This window comes from Lampris incognitus, chromosome 19 (genome assembly GCF_029633865.1).
Source record: "Lampris incognitus isolate fLamInc1 chromosome 19, fLamInc1.hap2, whole genome shotgun sequence".
Lineage (NCBI taxonomy): Eukaryota > Metazoa > Chordata > Actinopteri > Lampriformes > Lampridae > Lampris > Lampris incognitus.
The window spans coordinates 27,101,140-27,120,815 of NC_079229.1; the positions used below are offsets into that span (position 1 = coordinate 27,101,140).

General features: G+C 46.9%; 2 protein-coding genes and 1 long non-coding RNA gene across 5 annotated transcripts; 1 reads left to right on the plus strand and 2 right to left on the minus strand.

Moving 5' to 3' along the window:
* Positions 1-205: 205 nt before the first annotated feature.
* LOC130129876 (thymidylate synthase-like) lies at positions 206-5,346 on the minus strand. Of its 3 annotated transcripts, XM_056299551.1 has the most exons (8): positions 5,301-5,336; positions 3,219-3,431; positions 2,986-3,059; positions 2,689-2,863; positions 1,170-1,271; positions 814-989; positions 604-675; positions 206-360 (listed from the first exon to the last, which is right to left on the minus strand). In XM_056299551.1, coding segments are annotated over exons 1-8 (951 nt in total). In that variant the 5' UTR covers positions 5,302-5,336; the 3' UTR covers positions 206-222. The 3 variants fall into 3 exon arrangements, with proteins under 3 accessions (XP_056155526.1, XP_056155525.1, XP_056155524.1); XM_056299550.1 differs by having other exon boundaries at positions 604-989; positions 3,219-3,594; positions 5,301-5,346; XM_056299549.1 differs by having other exon boundaries at positions 604-989.
* A 9,436-nt stretch (positions 5,347-14,782) lies between these two features.
* On the plus strand, positions 14,783-15,516 carry LOC130129729 (uncharacterized). The gene is made up of 3 exons (XR_008812077.1): positions 14,783-14,805; positions 15,323-15,422; positions 15,501-15,516. It is a non-coding gene; the product is annotated as an uncharacterized LOC130129729 (long non-coding RNA).
* A 224-nt stretch (positions 15,517-15,740) lies between these two features.
* On the minus strand, positions 15,741-19,003 carry LOC130129885 (thymidylate synthase-like). Its single transcript, XM_056299563.1, has 6 exons — positions 18,800-19,003; positions 18,370-18,544; positions 17,145-17,246; positions 16,777-16,952; positions 16,566-16,637; positions 15,741-16,327 (listed from the first exon to the last, which is right to left on the minus strand). Exons 3-6 carry the CDS (start codon positions 17,164-17,166, stop codon positions 16,190-16,192), a joined length of 408 nt encoding a protein of 135 aa, XP_056155538.1. The 5' UTR covers positions 17,167-17,246; positions 18,370-18,544; positions 18,800-19,003; the 3' UTR covers positions 15,741-16,189.
* Between the last annotated feature and the right edge of the window lie 673 nt (positions 19,004-19,676).

The following is a 19,676-nucleotide window of genomic DNA, read 5'->3' on the forward strand; positions in this document are numbered from 1 at the left end:
TATGTCATAATAAACGCACATCCCACACTGAAAAATAGTGTAACTACAGAAAGCCAAAACTCGTACTTTTCAACTTCACAACCTGCAACAACTGAACAGTTTAAAATAAATCTACATTTGCGTGACAGGCCCTGTTGTTAGCAAACGGAATCATTTTGAAAAAGAAAAGGAAGGCCCACAATTTCTTCACATATGGTTCCCATGTGACCTTAGCTTGGGACTTCAAACAGCCATTTGCATCTTGATCGTGGGATGGGGGTTATAGTCACAGATCTCAAAGTCTTCAGCGCGGAAGTCATCAATATTCTCCACCTTCCTAAGAATCTTCAGCTTGGGGAAGGGCCGGATCTCCCTCTGGAGCTGCCAAAGAGAGCATACATAGAGAATGTCATCCCCATTCATCGTCTCATGCCGATAACAGTTGAAATGTCTCCGCAGGTCACAAAATAGACCAGTGAAATAAAACTCTCAATTATTGCGCGTTTTAGAAGTACTAACTACTGAAATCAACACGCCTCTTGAGTTGAAAGGAACAGCATATGATTGACATAATCTGTACTCTGGGACTCCATTTTTGTTAAAAAAATATACTAAGCAACCAACCTGTTCTTTGAGGGGTTCAATGTGGTTAATGTATATGTGAGCATCTCCCAGGGTGTGCACAAAATCACCAGTCTGAGGGAACAATGACAACAAACAAGGCACTGAGAGGTTATGATACTGAACAAGATGAACATGCTGTGCAGATGATAAGCCATCATTTAAAAAAAAGAGGGGGACTGAAGCGGCCATTAAATAAACTTGTGCCCTCACCTTAAGTCCAGTGATATGTGCAATCATGTACGTGAGAAGAGCGTAGCTGGCGATGTTGAAGGGAACCCCCAGGCCCATATCCCCGGAGCGCTGGTACAACTGGCATGACAGCTCCCCATCACACACATAGAACTGGCACAGAGCATGACAAGGAGGCAAAGCCATGAGGGGCAGATCTGCAACAACAAATGAACAAGTGCAAACAGTGAATTGTGGAAATCCGCATCAGAACTAGTGAGTTAGCAATGTACTTTTTTTTTAATCTTGTATTTTATATTCCTGTAATCTGGGATTTATAGAGTCATAGGAGGTTTTTAAGTTTCCTTTTTCAGCTCCAGGATTATCTATTGTATAACCTTTAGGGTTCCAGGCACACATGATGATCCTCCTGTCCTCTGGGTTGGTTTTGATTGTGTCAATGACTTTCTGCAGCTGGTCAACACCTTGTCCTGTATAATCTGTAAATAGACGGTACAAAAAACCCTTAAAGACTAACAGCTTTATAATCTTGGTTAAAAGTACGTGTGTGTATGTGTGTGCAAAGTATTGTCTTAATTAATCACCTGCAATGATGGAATTTAATACAAGGTTTTTGCAAAGTACCAATGATAATGGCTATGGCAGGCAAGATTGTCTAATCCACCAGTCATTCAGAGGTCCAGTCAAATTTATTTCATATAGCCCAAAGTCACAAGGTAGTCCCAAAGGGCTTTACAATCAGTACAATACACGACACCCTCTATCCTCGGACCCACAACCCGAATGAGGAAAAACTCCACAAGAAAAACCTCGTCAGGAAAAAAACTGGGAGATACTTCAGGAAGAGCAACAGAGGGATCCCTCTTCCAGGATGTAGACATACAATAGGTGTCAAATGCACAACACAGACAAAAATAACAGAATTATAATGTGACAACATATTGTGGCGGACACTAGGGGCTATGCCTCTCACCCAGCAGGACTGTGAGCTGGGGGCGTGGTTTACATTCCCGGGCTCTCTGGTGCAGGGTTGTTCCTGTTGTAGTTTGGTTTTTGGAGCTGAGGAATAAACTTCAAACTCGCCTTCGTCTCCTGTGTTTTTCCTCATCCTGCCGCAGCCCGGGAACGTAAACCACGCCCCCAGCTCACAGTCCTGCTGGGTGAGAGGCATAGCCCCTAGTGTCCGCCACAATATCTTACATACAGAGCATCGTATTGTAGAATAAACTTGTTAATACATACAAGTTTGCAAATTTAAATGTATTGGGTTATAAAATTGTAAAACAAAGTGCAAGGCAATTTCAGTGAATCTGTGGCCATCCAAGGCAATGCCAGGAACCCCACAGATGCAGGAAAGAGCCGGTGGGACCCCACGCCACAGAAACAGCTCTGCTCAGCCGGGCCCTGTCAAGAAAATGGACTTACCGTGCACACAAGAGGCAGGCTCAGATACGGCATTCACAAACCAACAACTGCTATAAAAGCAATTATGAACGAGAACAATGCAAACGATAGCTTAAATATCCCGGGGGGGGGCAGAGACAGAGAGATAGATGGGGGTGGGTGCACAACATGGGCACTCATGCTCAGAGACAGAAGTTTAGAAAGAACAGTGTGACACTTTCTAAGGGTTTAGTAACATCCTCATCGGCAGGACAAAACCAGGAGATTACTGCCCAGACCTACAGTTATAAATAGTTTCAAATGTTTTCTTGACATGAGGACCAGGTCATGGCACGATATGGCACCGACTGTACACCAGCAAATAAACAGGGATACCTAAGCATGTATCGATTACAAATACCCCTGATAAGTGGCTGTTCGGTGGGTTAATTGCACGCACGTCCGTTTTTATTTTTATCATCATTATAATTGTTGTGCTCAGTGAGATTATACCTGCATCCTTGTTTGCATACTCTGCGCCAAAGTGCCTCCACTGGAAACCATACACGGGTCCGAGGTCTCCCTCCTCCCTGCCCGTGAAGCCGTTTTTGTCCAGGAAATCCCGGGACCCGTTAGCGTCCCAGATCTTCACTCCTTTGGCTGAGAGCTCCTTGGCGTTGGTGGAACCCTAAGACACAGCAGATACAATATCTATACGCACTGATTTGGGCTCCTGATTTCGGGCAATTGCCGCCAGTGGAGGCAGCAGTTCGCCAAAAGAGACATTTCTTTGCGTTGTTGAACACGCACCTTGATGAACCACAGCAGCTCCTCGAGGATGCCTTTCCAAAACACCCTCTTAGTCGTCAGCAAGGGAAACTGGTCTGACAACATAAAACAAGAGACCAAGATTGCAAAAAAAACCACACGACAAGACTCAACGCTGCAAATGGTGCGACACGTCCGCTGGTGTCGCTGCTTGAGTGGGTTTATTTATGCGTCAGTGTGGCAAAAGTCAACCGAACTGAGTAAAGGTCCATTACCTCGCAGACTGTATCTCGCCTGAGAGCCGAAGACTGAAACGACTCCTGTCCCCGTCCTGTCCCCCCTCCTCTGGCCGTGTTGGAGGATGTGGCCTACTTGGTTTAAGTAGCCCTTTTCATCGCAGAAAAGGCCGAATGGGTTCTCCGCCGCTTTGCGTTCTTTGCCGTCTTCGGCCGCGCGTATTTCCACGGTGGCGGGCATCTTGGCTTCCACTCCGGGTAAAATACAACCGCCAAATGTTTAAGAAAGCCGCCAAACGTAAGCAGGGGGAGGGGGACGTCGTACGTCACGTCCTGAGCGCGACGTCCGAGGCGTGAAGGTAATGCGGAGACTATAATAATACACACGTGGGGAACATGGACGCTAAACAATCCCCTAAAAAAAAACACACTGTAAGCTCGGAAAGGCAACGAAACCCTGTGACTGTCTTGTGCTCGCCCTTGCTGTGGCCGTGTTGGAGGATGTGGCCTACTTGGTTTACGTGGCCTTTTTCATCACAGAAAAGACTTGAGTGGGTTCTCCACCGTTTTGCATTCCTTGCCATTTCCCGCCGTGCGTCAGTATGGGTTGTGGTTGTTATAGTTACCAAGCCTCCCTTCCGGTCTGCCTGCGGGGCAGCCTCTGTGTTGTTCTTCCTGTTTCAACTAAATGGCCGCTGCCGCACGCTACCGTCTGCGTTGTGTGATTCATTGGTATCGTCTCTCATTACTGGGCGCGGTGTGTATTTGCAGTAGGCAGCGGGCATCTTGTCGTTTCAATTTTTGGCGGTTTATTTTAAATACGTCACGCCCGCCAGGCGCAACGACCGGGGCGCGAAGGTGACGCGCCGGACTATAATACGCACATGGACACTAAACAATTCGCTAAAAAACACACTGTACGCTTCGAAAGGCAGCAAAACCCTCGAGGGTTACAAAGGTAAAATTAAATAAGAAATTCTTTATCGATTTGGTTTTTACAACTTCGGGGGTCTTCATGTGACTGTTGCGCTCTCTGCACAGTGGGGAGGGAGGGGGGCTTACAAAACGGATGTGAGTGTCACGACCCCGCACAAAGCCCCGATTGGTGGATTTATACGTCACTTAAACTTAGGACCCCGCCCCACATGAGAGCCCATAGTCGTGTCTCGACGGTAACCCTAGATTTGCAAACCTCGCGGGATTTTTAACCTAACCCTCGTGAAGCGGGTCTGTGCTAAATCAAGTACGCATGTGCGAGAGTGTACAAGAGTTTCTCAAATCCAGGGTTACCCTAGATTTAGTCTATTTTAGATTTAGTCATCTAGTCACGAGCCAATCTGACCATTATGGTATGACCGTATTTTGTAATACTGCAATTTTATAATAATAATAATCTTGATTTCGGACACACACAGCCAGTCCATAGCATACAAGCAACAATACAATAAAGGAAAACAATACAATAAAAACAACATTTAGGCCTACGTGACACCCCTACACCCCACGAGCGAGCGCGCGCGCACACACACACACACACACACACTGTGAGGCGTCCACACACTTGGGTACAACACAGTCAGTTCATAACAGATACAGGTGGTCTCGCCAGTTTAGTTTAGCTTATTGTTTATTTGACAGGGACAACGCACAATTTTACAACTGCACCAGAGTTAGCCGGCGGCTAATCTGCATCTGCAGTCCCTGGGCAGACAAACAACAATCCAGACTTCAAAAGCCAGTGCTGTTGGAAGTCTGGATGTGAACCCATAGCAGCTTTTCGGAGGGCTGGTTCGAGCCTCTATGATGCTGTTCTCCAACATATCCAGGCGACACATAAAATTATACATTAGCCGTCTTAAAAGTACATCGCATGTAGGCACATCTGAGGACACGAACAACTGACTGGCACTATGCCATCTGGGGACACGACGCAACAACCTCATAGCATCATTGTAAGCTACTCTGAGCCTCTGCATACTTGTCTTCCTGTAAGCAGACCAGAGATGAGCTGTAGACGGAGGTGTTACATAAGCTCTACACCAGTGTTACAATTTACACGACTCTTTGCTTTGCGCCTCATATAGCTCCACTGATAACAATAAGAACAGGGCTATAACTTACTTCCGTTCCGTTTGTGTCCTGTTTTAGCACATTGAAACGATTTATCCAGCAGATGGCAGCATACTGATGACACGTCAAAGAACGTAGGCTACGTAACAGCGTGGGATCATGGGTAGACGTATAAACCTACGTGCGTAGCTTTGTATTTGCGACACATTGTTTTCATGTTGATAATGCTTACGTGTAATTGCATATGTACATGCACACATGAGATGGGTTCCACTCCCCTGCCTTACAAACTCACAAACAAGTACTATATATTTTAATAATGCAACGTAATTATTAATTGAGAATAAAAAGAGATGTGAGGATGGAAAGCATGGTACTATATATTTTTTAAAACATACACAAAGATGGTAAATATCCTGAGAGTGATGATAAAAAAGACACCCGAGTCATGTCTGCAATCTCTGTGGCTCTTTGAGGAATGGTCTTACTCATAAGTGGCTCTCCTAAGAAAATTAGTGAGGACCACTGGACTAAACAATGAACACCACATCAACAGAGCACATAGAGAATTTCCGAAGCATCATATGAGCCTGGGCATAGATTTTCATTACATTTTCTAAGACATCTGTTAGGCTCGGTGTGTGAATCGCACTGGTTATCTGTTACTGTCATTTTTACATAATTTCAGCAGTCTGACTAGAAAAATCCATTATTTTGTATATTAAAATGTATTTAATCTACTACTACTACTTTCGGTTGCTTCCGTTAGGGGGCGCCACAGCGGATCATCCGTTTCCATCTCTTCCTGTCTTCTGCGTCTTCCTCTGTCACACCAGCCACCTGCGTGTCCTCCCTCACCACATCCATAAACCTCCTCTTGGGTCTTCCTCTTTCCTGGCAGCTCCATATTCAGCATCCTTCTGCCAATATACCCAGCATCTCTCCTCCACACATGTCCAAGCCATCTCAATCTTGCCTCTTGCTTTGTCTCCAAACCGTCCAACTTGAGCTGTCCCTCTAACATAACCGTTCCTAATCCTGTCAATCAAACTGGACATATTCAGATTTAGGAGTTTATAATGCACTGGGTTGCGAGCACGGCAGTGGAATTAAAGCTGTGTCTCTTATTCTGATATTTCAACCCAACGAACTTAATCAAAATTAAGCAACACAAACTAGAGGCAAACACCCAGTGTTTTGTTCTTAGTGAAATTATACAAACCCAATTGCTTGGATTTCCAATGATACTCCTGCATTATACTAAAACCTGTTTTGGGTCGACATGCAGAATCTACCAGCTGAAGTTCAGAGAAGAGAGCACACAAGTCCCATCACTACCACAACCTCTTTTATTGACTCCGGAAGATTGAGAGAAATATTTGGAGCATAATATACGTAGAGTATGCAACTATTCTGAGTATCGTCGTATATGATAGGTAGGATATCAGGCACGCCTCCTCCACTGTAGCCAATCAGAGTGAGGCTCTCTAACAGACCGGGGGACGGGGAAAAAAGGGAAAAGAAGAAGAAGAAGAGAGGCGGTGTGCGAGAGCTTTGCGGCTGTGTGTGGGTCGCGGAACAAAACATTTTTCTAATAATAAAAAAAAACGAAATCTAGAGAGAGAGAGAGAGAGACAGGCACGTACTGTACGTGCAGTGAATCTGTTACCGTCTACAAGAATCCTTTGGGACGAATTCGTGTTTCCTGGGGTGCGTCGGAGAAGGTGTCCTGCTTGGAGGCTGCGAGTGCCCAGCAGCTAGCATGAATTCCCCCGACTAGCGGTGGGGTGTTTGAAATGGTCATGGACGGAGGACGTGGAAGTCGGTGTTTCGTCGGTGCCGTGAGTTTCAGAGGAACATTTGTCATTGTTGTAGTGTGCATGAGGCACGAAGAGGATTCTAGACAGCCGTTAGTAGACATTAGTGTTTAGTGATTGGGCTCTCCCCAGCACTAGCTTAGTACCGCACTGGATTAGCCTATAGTACCAACGTTAGTCTATTTGTCAGTGAAGCTAGCTAGCTAGCTAGCTCACTGGTCGTGGTGGCTCGTTAGTTCTCAATACTGGGACTGCGCGCGTTCGGATGAACTGTTGGATGCTGAGAAGAGGACTCGGAGGACAGTCGTGTTTTTTTTTTTAGTTTTGTGACGGAAGATTGCTGCCTGAGTGAAAGTTATTTCAAGAGCAGTGTGAACATCGAACGCATTGCATTGCTGTTGGCGCCATCTAACTTCTACAGTGAGTCACGTAGACTACACGCACGTCACGTGGTTTGCCCTGCCGTACAGGCGTCTCTCCAGCGGCTGATCTCGTGTGCCCAGGATCCATCAGACTGGTATTTGTCAATTTCGTTATTTCTCATTACTAGACTGTTAAAAAAAACCCGAACTTAACTGTTTATGTTTGAACATTCATTGGTTTTGATACTCAACATTTAGAGTGAGCTTCTCATTTGAGGTTGTGTTGACATTGTGTATACCAAGAGATACTGTGTATCCAAAGAAAGTCTGTTTTTTTTTTGCATTTTATTTTTTGCTGTTATCGTCCTATAGTATTACATTCAATTAATACTAAACTGTTGTTGCCTATTGATTAATCTTTACTGTGTTTGGAGTTTAGGGCTTATTACAATACTTACCTGAGGGTTGATAAGTATTTTGGAGTTGTGTACTTACCTTGGAGTAGGGTGTCTCAACTGTCCTGTTAGTTCTGGGGAGGGAGGGTTATGCTGAGTTGGACTCATAGCACAGCATACACTCTAGGGGCCGCTGTGTCAAATACCCTAGCGTGAAGCCCACCTCGTGATATCTTATAGGGTGTAACTTACTAACCCCTCTGTTCAGCAGGATAGGCATCCTCATACTTACCCACGTCAGTACTGAGACTAATTGCATTGGGAATGGGGACCCAGATCCCTTCATTAACCTAATCTTTCAAGGTAAATAAGTACTATTACTACCCCTACAAGGCATGCCCGCTACATATTTGGCATCACTAACAGGATAGGATTATGTTGCTTAAGTTTTAGTAGAACCGTAGTTAGTAACACCGGTCCCAGGCTAGAGCTAAAAAATGTCTGAAGAGCTGGACGAACTAAGAATGCAGTTTAAAGAGATGCAACGGAGGCTAGAAGAGCAGTCCAGAGCATTGCAACAGGCCAGATCGGAGCAAAGAGAAGCCCTTGCTTTGGCAAAAGCTGTTATTGACCAACAGGCTGCTGCTCCGAACACCCCTGCCACTATCTATATCCCTAGAGATCGCAAGCTCCAAGACTTCAGCGGGTGTTCTGGAAAGCATGATGAACTTAACATTGAAGAATGAGTTACATCCATGGAGTCTGCATTCCGGGTCATGAAAGTACCTGAAGAGGATCGTGTGGAACTCGTCAAACAGCACTTAAAAGATGAGGTAAGAGCAACTGTGAAGTTCAAGCTTAAAGGAAAAGAGAGAGATGTCAACGAGATCTTTGAAGTCCCCCAGAAGACTTATGGTGATAAAGTCCCTATTGGCACAAGGCTAAAGGAATTCTATGACAGAAAACAAACGTCAGGAGAAACAGTGTGTTCCTATGCATATGACCTACAAGAAAAGGTGGACCGAATCCAGCACAGAGAGCCCAGCTGTGTCCCTGATGCTGACATGGTATTAAAGGAAAAGTTGGTTTTGGGGCTAAGAGATGACTTCCTAAAACGCGAGATGAAGAGGAAGTTTAAAGAGGATCAGGCCCTGACTTTTGCCCAGCTGATGCAGGCTGCTATCTCCTGGTCTGAGGAGGAGGAAGTGCAAGCAAAAAGCGAGCCGAGAAACAGTACTCATAGCAGAGGGGCCATACGTGCCACGGTGGCAGCATATGACACTTCATCCGCTCTTACACTAGAGACGCTCCATGACGTTATACAGAAGATTTCTGCTCGCCAGAAAGAACTCTTCAAAGCAGTACACAGCAGTGGGAAAGGCAAGGCTCAGCAGAACGATCCGAAGAAGCCACCTCAAAAGGACAGCGAGGGAAGGTATATCGGTTACACCTGTGGAGAGCCAGGTCATATAAGTCGACGTTGCCCATGGACAAGAGGAACAGGGAGAAGAGTGATTACCCACAGGTGGTCTCCAGGGGCAGATGAGGCTGCACACCAAGGCCCTACAGGGTGTTTGCAGAACAACCCTGGTCCATCCAAGATTGGGAGTCGCACAGCTGAGTGGGTCACCGATGAGGTAGCTGAAACCCTCAAAGAAAGCGCCTTCGGGGATTGTCTTACCATTGAAGTAAAGATAGCTGATGTGAAGACAAATTGTCTCCTAGATACGGGATCAGAAGTGACTACCATTACCGAATCCCACTTCAGAAAGCACTTTGGAGAGAGAACACTGTCATCAGCCAACTGGGTCAAGCTCACTGCAACGAATGGGTTAGACATTCGTGTCCTAGGATGCTTGGAAACGGACACAGAGTGTATGGGGAAGACACTGCGTGGGAAGTGCGTCTTTGTGCTAACCGACACCAACCAGGATGTGCAAGCGATGAAGGGGCTTCCTGGCATCGTTGGCATGAATGTCGTAAGTGAGTTTCAGCTGCGCCGGGTAGTGCAGCTGGCAGAGTACAACTTTGAGGTCAGCTACAAACCAGGACGGCTGAATACAAACACAGACGCCCTGTCAAGACTTCCATCCAGTGAAGAGCCTGTAGAAGAAGACACAGGGAAAGACTTCATATAGATGAGTACAGAGGAAGTGCAAGCATCGATCAGAAAGGGAATCAGTGGAAACAGCTGGGGTGAGATTAAAGAGCAGCAAAAGAGTGATCCCCATATCGGGCCCATCTACAGTGCTGTGAAAAGAGGTAACAAGCCGAGTCCTGCGGAACAGCGTGCTATGGAGCCAAAACTGAAACGACTGGCCAGACAGTTTGAACGACTCAAGACATGCCATGGGGTGTTGTGGCGGTCTATTTTACATCCAAGAGACGGGGAGGATGTGTGGCAGCTAGTCGTCCCCGAATCCCTGCAACGTAAAGTATATGAGAGTCAGCATGAGCATAGAGGGCATTTTGAGGGGTGGAGTACCCTTGAAGAGATGATACAGGGTTACTACTGGACAACAATGACCAACGACGTCCATACGTGGATACAGCAGTGTAAAAGATGTGCACTGGCGAAGGATGTTTTCCCCAGAATCCATGCGCTCATGACATGCAGTAATGTTACCGCCCCGTTGGAAGTCTTGGCAATGGACTACACCTTACTAGAGAGGTCCTCGGGAGGGTATGAAAATGTGCTTGTCCTCACCAACATGTTCACTAGATTCACTGTTGCTGTTGCTGTTCCAACCAAGAATCAAACAGCAAACACAACGGCCAAGGAGCTGTTCTGCTTCCTGCCAAAGTGGACGCGGTCGCCAGTTTTCCACGCCCCCGCACTGTGAAGTCCCTGCAGGAGTTCTTGGGCATGGTGAACTTTTATAACAGGTTCATTCCCCACGCAGCTCACCGCATGTGGCCTTTGTACGAGGCCCTGTGGGGCAAGGAAGCCAAGGGCGAGGTAGACTGGTTCGCGGGGATGGACGAAGCTTTCGACGACGCCAATTCTGCGCTGGCCAATGCCGCTTTGCTGGCGCACCCATCCCCCATTGCTCCGATTGCCCTCATGACCAATGCCTCTGACTATGCGGTCGGGGCGGTGGGTGAGCAGTGGGTGGGCGGCGCCTGGCAGCCCCTTGCCTTCTTTAGCAAACAGCTTAAGGACAACGAGCGGAAGTACAGCACCTTCGACCGGGAGCTCCTGGGTCTCTTCCTCGCCTCCCGACACTTCAGGTTCCTGTTGGAAGGCCGCCGTTTCACTGCCTTTGTCGACCATAAGCCGCTGGCATTTGCCATGGCCAAGACCTCCGAGCTGTAGTCCGGGCGCCAACAGCGTCAGCTCTCTGCCATCTCGGAGTTTACCAGGGACATCCGGCACGTGGCTGGCAAGGACAACTTGGTCGCTGACTGCCTCTCCCGGGCGGTGGCAGGGTCCGTTCACTTGAGACTCGATTACGCTGCCATGGCTGCAGACCAAGCCGCTGTCGCGGAAATTCAGGCCTATCGGACGGCTGCTACGGGGCTGCGGTTGGAGGATGTCGTGTTTGACAGCGCCAACGCCACGCTCCTCTGCGACGTTTCCACATGCCAGCCCCGCCCCGTGGTACCCACTGGCTGGCGGCAACGTGTTTTTGACATTATCCATGGCCTTTCCCACCTCGATGTGAAGGCATCATCTAAGCTAGTGGGGGCCAAGTTCGTCTGGCCCGGCCTCAGGAAGGGTGTCAAGGCCTTGGCTGACTCCTGCGTGGCATGACAGCGTTCCGAAGTACACCGTCATACCAAAGCCCCCTTGGCGCCATTCCTGGTGCCCGAGAGGCGTTTTGACCATGTGAATGTGGACCTGGTGGACCCCCTGCCCCCCTCCCACGGGTTCACTCACCTTCTCACCATGGTGGACAGGACCACCAGTTGGCCGGAAGCTGTTCCCCTGCCATCGACCACGTCTACTGAGGTGGCCCGGGCTTTCATCGGGTTCTGGGTGGCCCATTTTAGCATGCCGGCTGACCTCACCTCTGACAGGGGCCCGCAGTTCACGTCGGAGTTCTGGACTGCAGTTGCAGAGGGGCTGGGGGTTAAGCTCCACAGCGTACAACCTGCAGGACAACGGACTTTGTGAGCGGTTTCATCGGTCTATGAAGGCACTCTTCATGCTAGCCTCACGGATAGCAACTAGGTCAATCGCCTCCCATGGGTCACGCCCGGCCTTCGCTCTGCCCCCAAGGAAGACCTCCGGTCCTCGTCTGCCGAGCTGGTTTATGGCCAGCCGCTGCGTGTCCTGGGTGAGTTTTTCCCGGACGCTATGGCCCCCTGGTCGGCAGCTTCTCATCGGGCTGTGGCCCGGGACAGTGCCCACGCTTTCACTCCGAACCCTACATCTCACCACTGCCTCCATCAGTCCTACGTCCCCAAGAATCTGCTGTCGGCCAGGTACACCTTCATCCGCCATGACAGCCACCGTACCCCCCTGCAGCCCCCCCTACGACAGGCCCTTCCGCGTCCTGGAAGCGGGGCCTAAGAACTTTGTGGTGGACATGGGGGGGCAAGCCGGAGTGGGTCTCGGTGGACCGTCTCAAGCCTGCCCATTTGGACCTGGGTGGGCCGGTCGAATTGGCCCTGCCCTCGTGGCGTGGACGCCCCCCTTCTCAGGCCACTGGCCCAGCCTCGGCCCCTACCCGGGCTCCGGTTCTGTCCCCTGCCCCTGTCCCCGCCCCCATGCCCGTTCAGCACAGCCGTTTTGGCCGCCTGGTCCGCCCCCCGAGACGTTGACTGTTTCACTGAGTACTTTTGTGTTACATTACTGTTTTGCATTTTTTCGTGATGGTGAATTCTGGGGGGTCTGTGTGGTGATACACAGTTGAGGGTAGATTCACCAGGGGCTACTGCTCCTTTAAGGCAGACGTTCGGAGTGCTGACGTAGGCACTGCTTAGAGTTTCCGGGGTGGAGCCATGTTTGCAGCAGCCTAGCGGTTAGCTGGTTGCCACGAGAGATTGTGCTGTAGCGATGTCGTTTTGTGTGGTGAGTAAACGGAATTGACTCGACTCGATCTCTCCGTCTCCTCATTCCTGCACTCCCACAATATCATAATATAATACACAGTAGGGTAGTGGAGGGTAAATGCACCGAAACACAGTTCACCCCACTTTTTTAGGGATGGCATGAATCTGCATTATCACAAATTCAAAGTATGCATCAAAATAAATTGTATCAAACTGATATAAGTTGTTGGTAATAGTTTATAATAATGTATTCCAATAGGAAAATTTATAAATTAATGTTTTTCTGAAAATTACCTCATTTGTTAGGTGCCTAATAATGATTAATAACTGAAGATAAGAGTTTACCCATATTTTTATTCACTACTACGTCACTCATAATATCATGATATGATATGTCATCGTGTGTCAATATAAAGTCAAACACCTCACACGTATGAGTTTATGTCGATTTATATGACACGGCAGTTTGCATCAGGTACTGTTTGACTGCTGAGAATCCTCCTTGCCTTCTTGCATTTCCTCAAAGACGCCTGCCACCGTGGAGCTGACCTCCTCCAGGACCGTCTTCCCAAACTCGTACACAGAGTCAAGGACGTGGTCCAGACCCACAGCCCTGAAAAAACCCACGTGGGGGGCTTCCTGTATGGGGGCCAGAGACTTTGGCTTCAGCTCTGTTGTGAAGGCTGTGAGGAAGGCGTGTCCGAACACCTCCTGCATCCTCCTCACCAAATCCACGCTGCAGTTATACAGGAGGCTGACATTGCATTGCAGCTGGCTGAAGGAGGACTCTGCGTCCAGGACCTCCAGATCTTCTGTGTCCCCCACCGACCTCTGGTCCTCCACTGAGTTGCTGTGATCTGGATTCCCCTAATTTTGATTGTAAACCTGGTCTGGACTTTCCAACTGGGGAAGGCGTCGGGACAATCCTATCCTCTTCTCTCTCGTCTTAATGAATTCTTCCTCAAAACCTGTCTTTGTAAAACTTTTTGTAAGTTCTGACTTCTATTTTATCCTCTAAACTTTTTTTGCAAAGCTGCCTTGTGAACTCAGTATTTGAAAGTGGCATGTGTGTGTTGCCTGCGACGGATGGTACTTCGAAGGATTAGATAGGTGTGGTTTTATTCCAAGTTGACGCTCAAACCAGATAAATCTGCTGGCAGTTCATTAATCCCGATGGCAGTGTAACTCTACCCCCGACTCCCCCGACACCAGCCTTTCACTCCCACATGCGCTATTTACTGTCTGCTGTGTGGTTTCCCATGAGCCTTTGTGTGGCTTTGCTTCAATGAGGCAGAAAATATGTGGTGGGTATCGGGGCACAAAGAGTTGCGTGGAACCGTTTGACTGTATTTGTGAAGTGTTTTTGCGTGCCAGCTCGTCGCACTGTTTGAAATGCAACGTGATTCTGCGGTGTTTTCTTGGTGGCCTTTTTTCTCACACTGAATGAACGTCGGTCTAGACAGAATTAAATGAAGTTTCACCACAGTAAATGGCGAATAGTACCACGTGTCTGAAACGTCTTTTCTACCTTCTTTTTGTCACTGCTGTATCTCAGGCCGTCCATAAGGCGTGTGTGCTTCTCCTTCCTCTTCTCCATCATTTCCTTCATCATCTTCACCCCAAACAAAGCTCTCTTTATTTCCTCGTCCACGCATACAATCCAAAAAATAAATAAAATGACATCTTAACACTAGCAGCGATCTGCTTTTGAAATAACTGAATACAACTTGTCCCAGTGGGGTTTTTTTTCTCTCTCCTACTTGCTTAAAGGAAAACAAACCTGCCTTGCCGTTCCGATTGTAAGCTGAGAAAATGATTATTTCTTTGGGGTTTTGACATGTACAACCTCTCCAGTGTCACAACAGGGTGATGTTTAAACAGTTCCTCCAGGCCTCCGCCCTGCAGTTTGTCCAAATAGACAGCTGTCGAATGGGCAGCGTGAATGAGAACCTGGCTGTGCTTCTGATGGCCAACAAGTTTCAAGGTAAGCGACTAGAATACTAGTCTCACAAACCAGATCAGTCTCACCAGCCAATCATTTGTGAAAGTAGATTTTGTGAAAATCGGTCGGCTCAATAATTGGACTTTCCAGTCACAGCTTTAGAGACTATTCCAAGTGGACACCACGGTCTGGAAATGACCAAGCAGTTATAAATGACAATGGAGGTATTGGTGGATGGTAGTTTCATGTGTCAAGCGGGCAGCATCATAGAACGAGTCACGACAAAGCCACAGGGCACATGTAAGGTTGTAAGCTTTGGCTGTCTATGCATGTTTGACTTTCAGATTTATAAAAAAAAAAATCTATTTACATTTACACCGTGTCGCGTCTCAGTTACCTTAGACTCCAACACCAATCACACTGACCACATTGTGGACGGCTTCACCCTTCTGAAATGACTTGCAGTGAGAGGAAGGGCAGGCCCACGATCATAAAAGATCAACGTGATCAGCTTGCCAGACTGATCTGAGAAGTAACAGAATATCTCCTCTCCCCCCAGTCCCCGTGTGTCCTCACGCTGGAGGAGTCGGTCTGTGTGAGCTGGTTCAGCATCTCATACTGTTCGACTACATCTCTGTGTCTGCAGATCTCAGCAACCGGTAAGAAAACAAGAGTTGTTTTGTGTCAGCTGCTGACCGTGCCAAATGCCCACATTATATTTGTTTTATTTTTTTAAGAATGTGTGAATATGTGGACCAACTCCATGAGCACTTTTCCTGCCCTGTTATGATTCGTGATGCCCGCTACATGCATGCATCCATAACATCTCAGTTGCCATTTTATTACATTTAAAGCCATTGAAACCTTAAATAAATTATTAAAAAAAAACACAACTCGTTATTCTCATTATATACACACTACCTTCTTCAAGCAACTGTCTGACTGTTATCTGGTTGTCATTGTTGTCAGGATCCAGTTTATTCTTGTGAGATGCTGGCATCCTCAGTGCAGACACACCAGTACCCCCAAGGTGACGTATGGAGACGGCTCTTAAGCAAATGAGCAAAATACAAGAATTTAACAGAGGCTGCCATTAACCGATTTGGAATTAAGAGTATTATTGTTCAGTCAGTAGACCCAGTTAACCTTTACAGTGGTGGTACTGCAACACCAGTTTTGTGTAGTTAGCTTCAAATACCCTGTCAATGACAGTCTGAATGATGTGTACCAGTACACATTTTTTCCCAACTTGGTGCTGTCATTTGAGAATACTGAGGTTTTTGAACTGGTCTGCACCAAGGCCTATATTACATACAGGTATACTTTACTAATTTGACAAACAATAATTAACATGAAGACTGTACAAAGAAAAGGAATGCCCACAATTTCTTCACACATGGTTCCCATGTGACCTTAGCTTGGGACTTCAAACAGCCATTTGCATCTTGATCGTGGGATGGGGGTTATAGTCACAGATCTCAAAGTCTTCAGCGCAGAAGTCATCAATGTTCTCCACCTTCCTAAGAATCTTCAGCTTGGGGAAGGGCCGGATCTCCCTCTGGAGCTGCCAAAGAGAGCATACATAGAGAACGTCATCTCCATTCATCGTCTCATGCCGATAACAGTTGAAATGTCTCCGCAGGTCACAAAATAGACCAGTGAAATAAAACTCTCAATTATTGCGTGTTTGAGAAGTACTAACTACTGAAATCAACACGCCTCTTGGATTGAAAGCAACAGCATATGATTGACATAATCTGTACTCTGGGACTCCATTTTTAAAAAAAAACTAATCAACCAACCTGTTCTTTGAGGGGTTCAGTGTGGTTAATGTATATGTGAGCATCTCCCAGGGTGTGCACAAAATCACCAGTCTGAGGGAACAATGACAACCAACAAGGCACTGAGAGGTTATGATACTGAACAAGATGAACATGCTGTGCAAATGACAAGCCATCGTTTAAAAAAAAAGAGGGGGACTGAAGTGGCCATTAAATAAACTTGTGCCCTCACCTTAAGTCCAGTGATATGTGCAATCATGTACGTGAGAAGAGCGTAGCTGGCGATGTTGAAGGGAACCCCCAGGCCCATATCCCCGGAGCGCTGGTACAACTGGCATGACAGCTCCCCATCACACACATAGAACTGGCACAGAGCATGACAAGGAGGCAAAGCCATGAGGGGCAGATCTGCAACAACAAATGAACAACATATGAACAAGTGCAAACAGTGAATTGTGGAAATCCACATCAGAACAAGTGAGTTAGCAATATATATTTTTTTTTAATCTTGTATTTTATATTCCTGTAATCTGGAATTTATAGAGTCATAGGAGGTTTTTAAATCTCCTTTTTCAGCTCCAGGATTATCTATTGTATAACCTTTAGGGTTCCAGGCACACATGATGATCCTCCTGTCCTCTGGGTTGGTTTTGATTGTGTCAATGACTTTCTGCAGCTGGTCAACACCTTGTCCTGTATAATCTGTAAATAGACGGTACAAAAAACGCTTAAAGACTAACAGCTTTATAATCTTGGATCAAAGTATGTGTGTGTATGTGTGTGCAAAATATCTTATTTAATCATCTGCAGTGATGGAATTTAACACTAGGTTTTTGCAACGCAATAATGATAATGGCTATGGCAAGCAAGATTGTCTAATCCACCAGTCAAATTTATTTGTATAGCCCAAAGTCACAAGGTAGTCTCAAAGGGCTTTACAATCAGTACAATACACGACACCCTCTATCCTCGGACCCACGACCCGAATGAGCAAAAACTGTCAGGAAAAAAAACTGGGAGATACTTCAGGAAGAGCAACAGAGGGATCCCTCTTCCAGGATGTACAGACATACAATAGGTGTCAAGTGCACAACATAGACAAAAATAACAGAATTATAATGTAACATCATAGATTACGTACAGAGCATCGTATTGTAGAATGCACTTGTAAATACATAGAAAATTGCAAATTTAAATGTACTGGGTAATAAAATTGTAAAACAAAGTGCAAGGCAATTTTAGTGAATCTGTGGCCATCCAAGGCAATGCCAGGAACCCCACAGATGCAGTGAAGAGCCGGTGGGACCCCACGCCACAAAAACAGCTCTGCTCAGCCGGGCCCTGTCGAGAAAATTGACTTAACATGCACACAAGAGGCAGACTCAGATACGGCATTCACAAACCAACAAATAGTATAAAAAGAATTATGAACGAGAGCAATGCAGACGATTGCTTAAATATACCGGGGGGGGGGGGCAGAGACAGAGAGATAGATGAGGGGGGGTGCACAACTCATGTGCTCAGAGATACAAACAGAAGTTTAGAACGAACAGTGTGATGCTTTCAGAAGGGTTTAGTAACATTCTCATCGGCAGGACAAAACCAGGTGAATACTGCCAAGACCTACAGTTGTAAATTGTTTCAAATATTTTCTTGACATGAGGACAAGGTCATGCACGATATGGCACCGACTGTAAACCAGCAAATAAACAGGGATACCTAAGCATGTATCGATTACAAATACTCCTGACAAGTGGCTGTTCGGTGGGTTAATTGCACACACATCCTTTTTTTTTTTAAATTGGTTTGCTTAGTGAGATTATACCTGCATCCTTGTTTGCATACTCTGCGCCAAAGTGCCTCCACTGGAAACCATACACGGGTCCGAGGTCTCCCTCCTCTCTGCCCGTGAAGCAGTTTTCGTCCAGGAAATCCCGGGACCCGTTAGCGTCCCAGATCTTCACCCCTTTGGCTGAGAGCTCCTTGGCGTTGGTGGAACCCTAAGACACAGCAGATACAATATCTATATGCACTGATTTGGGCTCCTCAAGGATGCCTTTCCAAAAGACTCTCTTAGTTGTCAGCAAAGGGAAACTGGTCTGACAAATAAAACAAGAGACCAAGATTGCAAAAACCACACGACAAGACTTAACGCTGCAAATGGTGCGACACATCCGCTGGTGTCACTGCTTAATTCGGTTTATTTATGTGTCAGTGAGGCAAAAATTAAACCAAACTGAGTAAAGGTTCAATACCTGGCAGATTGTGTCTTGCCTGAGAGCCGAAGACTGAAACGACTCCTGTTCCCCTCCTCTGGCCGTGTTGGAGGATGTGGCCTATTTGGCTTAAGTAGCCTTTTTCATCACAGAAAAGACTGAATGGGTTCTCCGCTGTTTTGCGTTCTTTGCCGTCTTCGGCCGTGTGTATTTCTGCAGCAGCGGGCATCTTGGCTTCCTCTCCGGGTAAGATAGTAACGTCTGGCGGTTTGAAAGGGGGAAGAGGAAAAAACGTTGTACGTCACGTCCGGGTCGTGAATATAATGCACACATGAGGAACGTCGACACTAAACAATTCACTAAAAAGACACACTGTAAGCCTCGAAAGGCAACAACACCCTCAAGGATACTGCAGTAAAATAAGAAATTCTTTATCGATTTGGTTTTTACAACTTTGGGGGTTTCCGTGTGACTGTCTCGTGCTCCCTGGGGGCTTACAAAACGGATGTGAGCGTCACTACCCCGCACAAAGCCCCGATTGGCGAATGTATACGTCACTCAAACGTAGGACTCTTCTGTTAGTAAACATAGTGACGTTTTCTGTGGGCGGAGCTTAGCGTTACCCTCAAGAGACGTTAAGGGAAGCCGTTAGCTAGCTAGCAGCCGGCTGGCAAGTTTTATCAGCCTGTATATTTGCGATGGACGAAGAAACGCGTATTTCTGAATATGCACAGGTGCTTTCTGCCCGGGACCGCGAGTCTTACTTGAAAAAGTTAACATTAACCAACGGGACCAGATTGGCCGACCCATACAAGCTCACTCAATGGATGGACGATTTGACAGGGTTACCTACGTGGAGTGGCCAGGCATTTACACCTTGTGTTCTGCCGGAACTTCTAACCCGCAGCCAAGATCC

Excerpts from the sequence above, each read along its gene's own strand:
- LOC130129876 (XM_056299549.1), bottom strand. Across the intron at positions 1,272-2,688 it reads GTATGCAAACAAGGATGCAG|ATTATACAGGACAAGGTGTT; the intron begins GTATAATCTCAC and ends GTCTATTTACAG. Across the intron at positions 361-603 it reads TTGAACCCCTCAAAGAACAG|CTCCAGAGGGAGATCCGGCC; the intron begins GTTGGTTGCTTA and ends TCTCTTTGGCAG.
- LOC130129885 (XM_056299563.1), bottom strand. The coding sequence starts at position 17,166 with ATGTGTGCCTGGAACCCTAAAG. Across the intron at positions 16,953-17,144 it reads GTGTGCCTGGAACCCTAAAG|ATCTGCCCCTCATGGCTTTG; the intron begins GTTATACAATAG and ends TTGTTGTTGCAG. Across the intron at positions 16,328-16,565 it reads CTGAACCCCTCAAAGAACAG|CTCCAGAGGGAGATCCGGCC; the intron begins GTTGGTTGATTA and ends TCTCTTTGGCAG.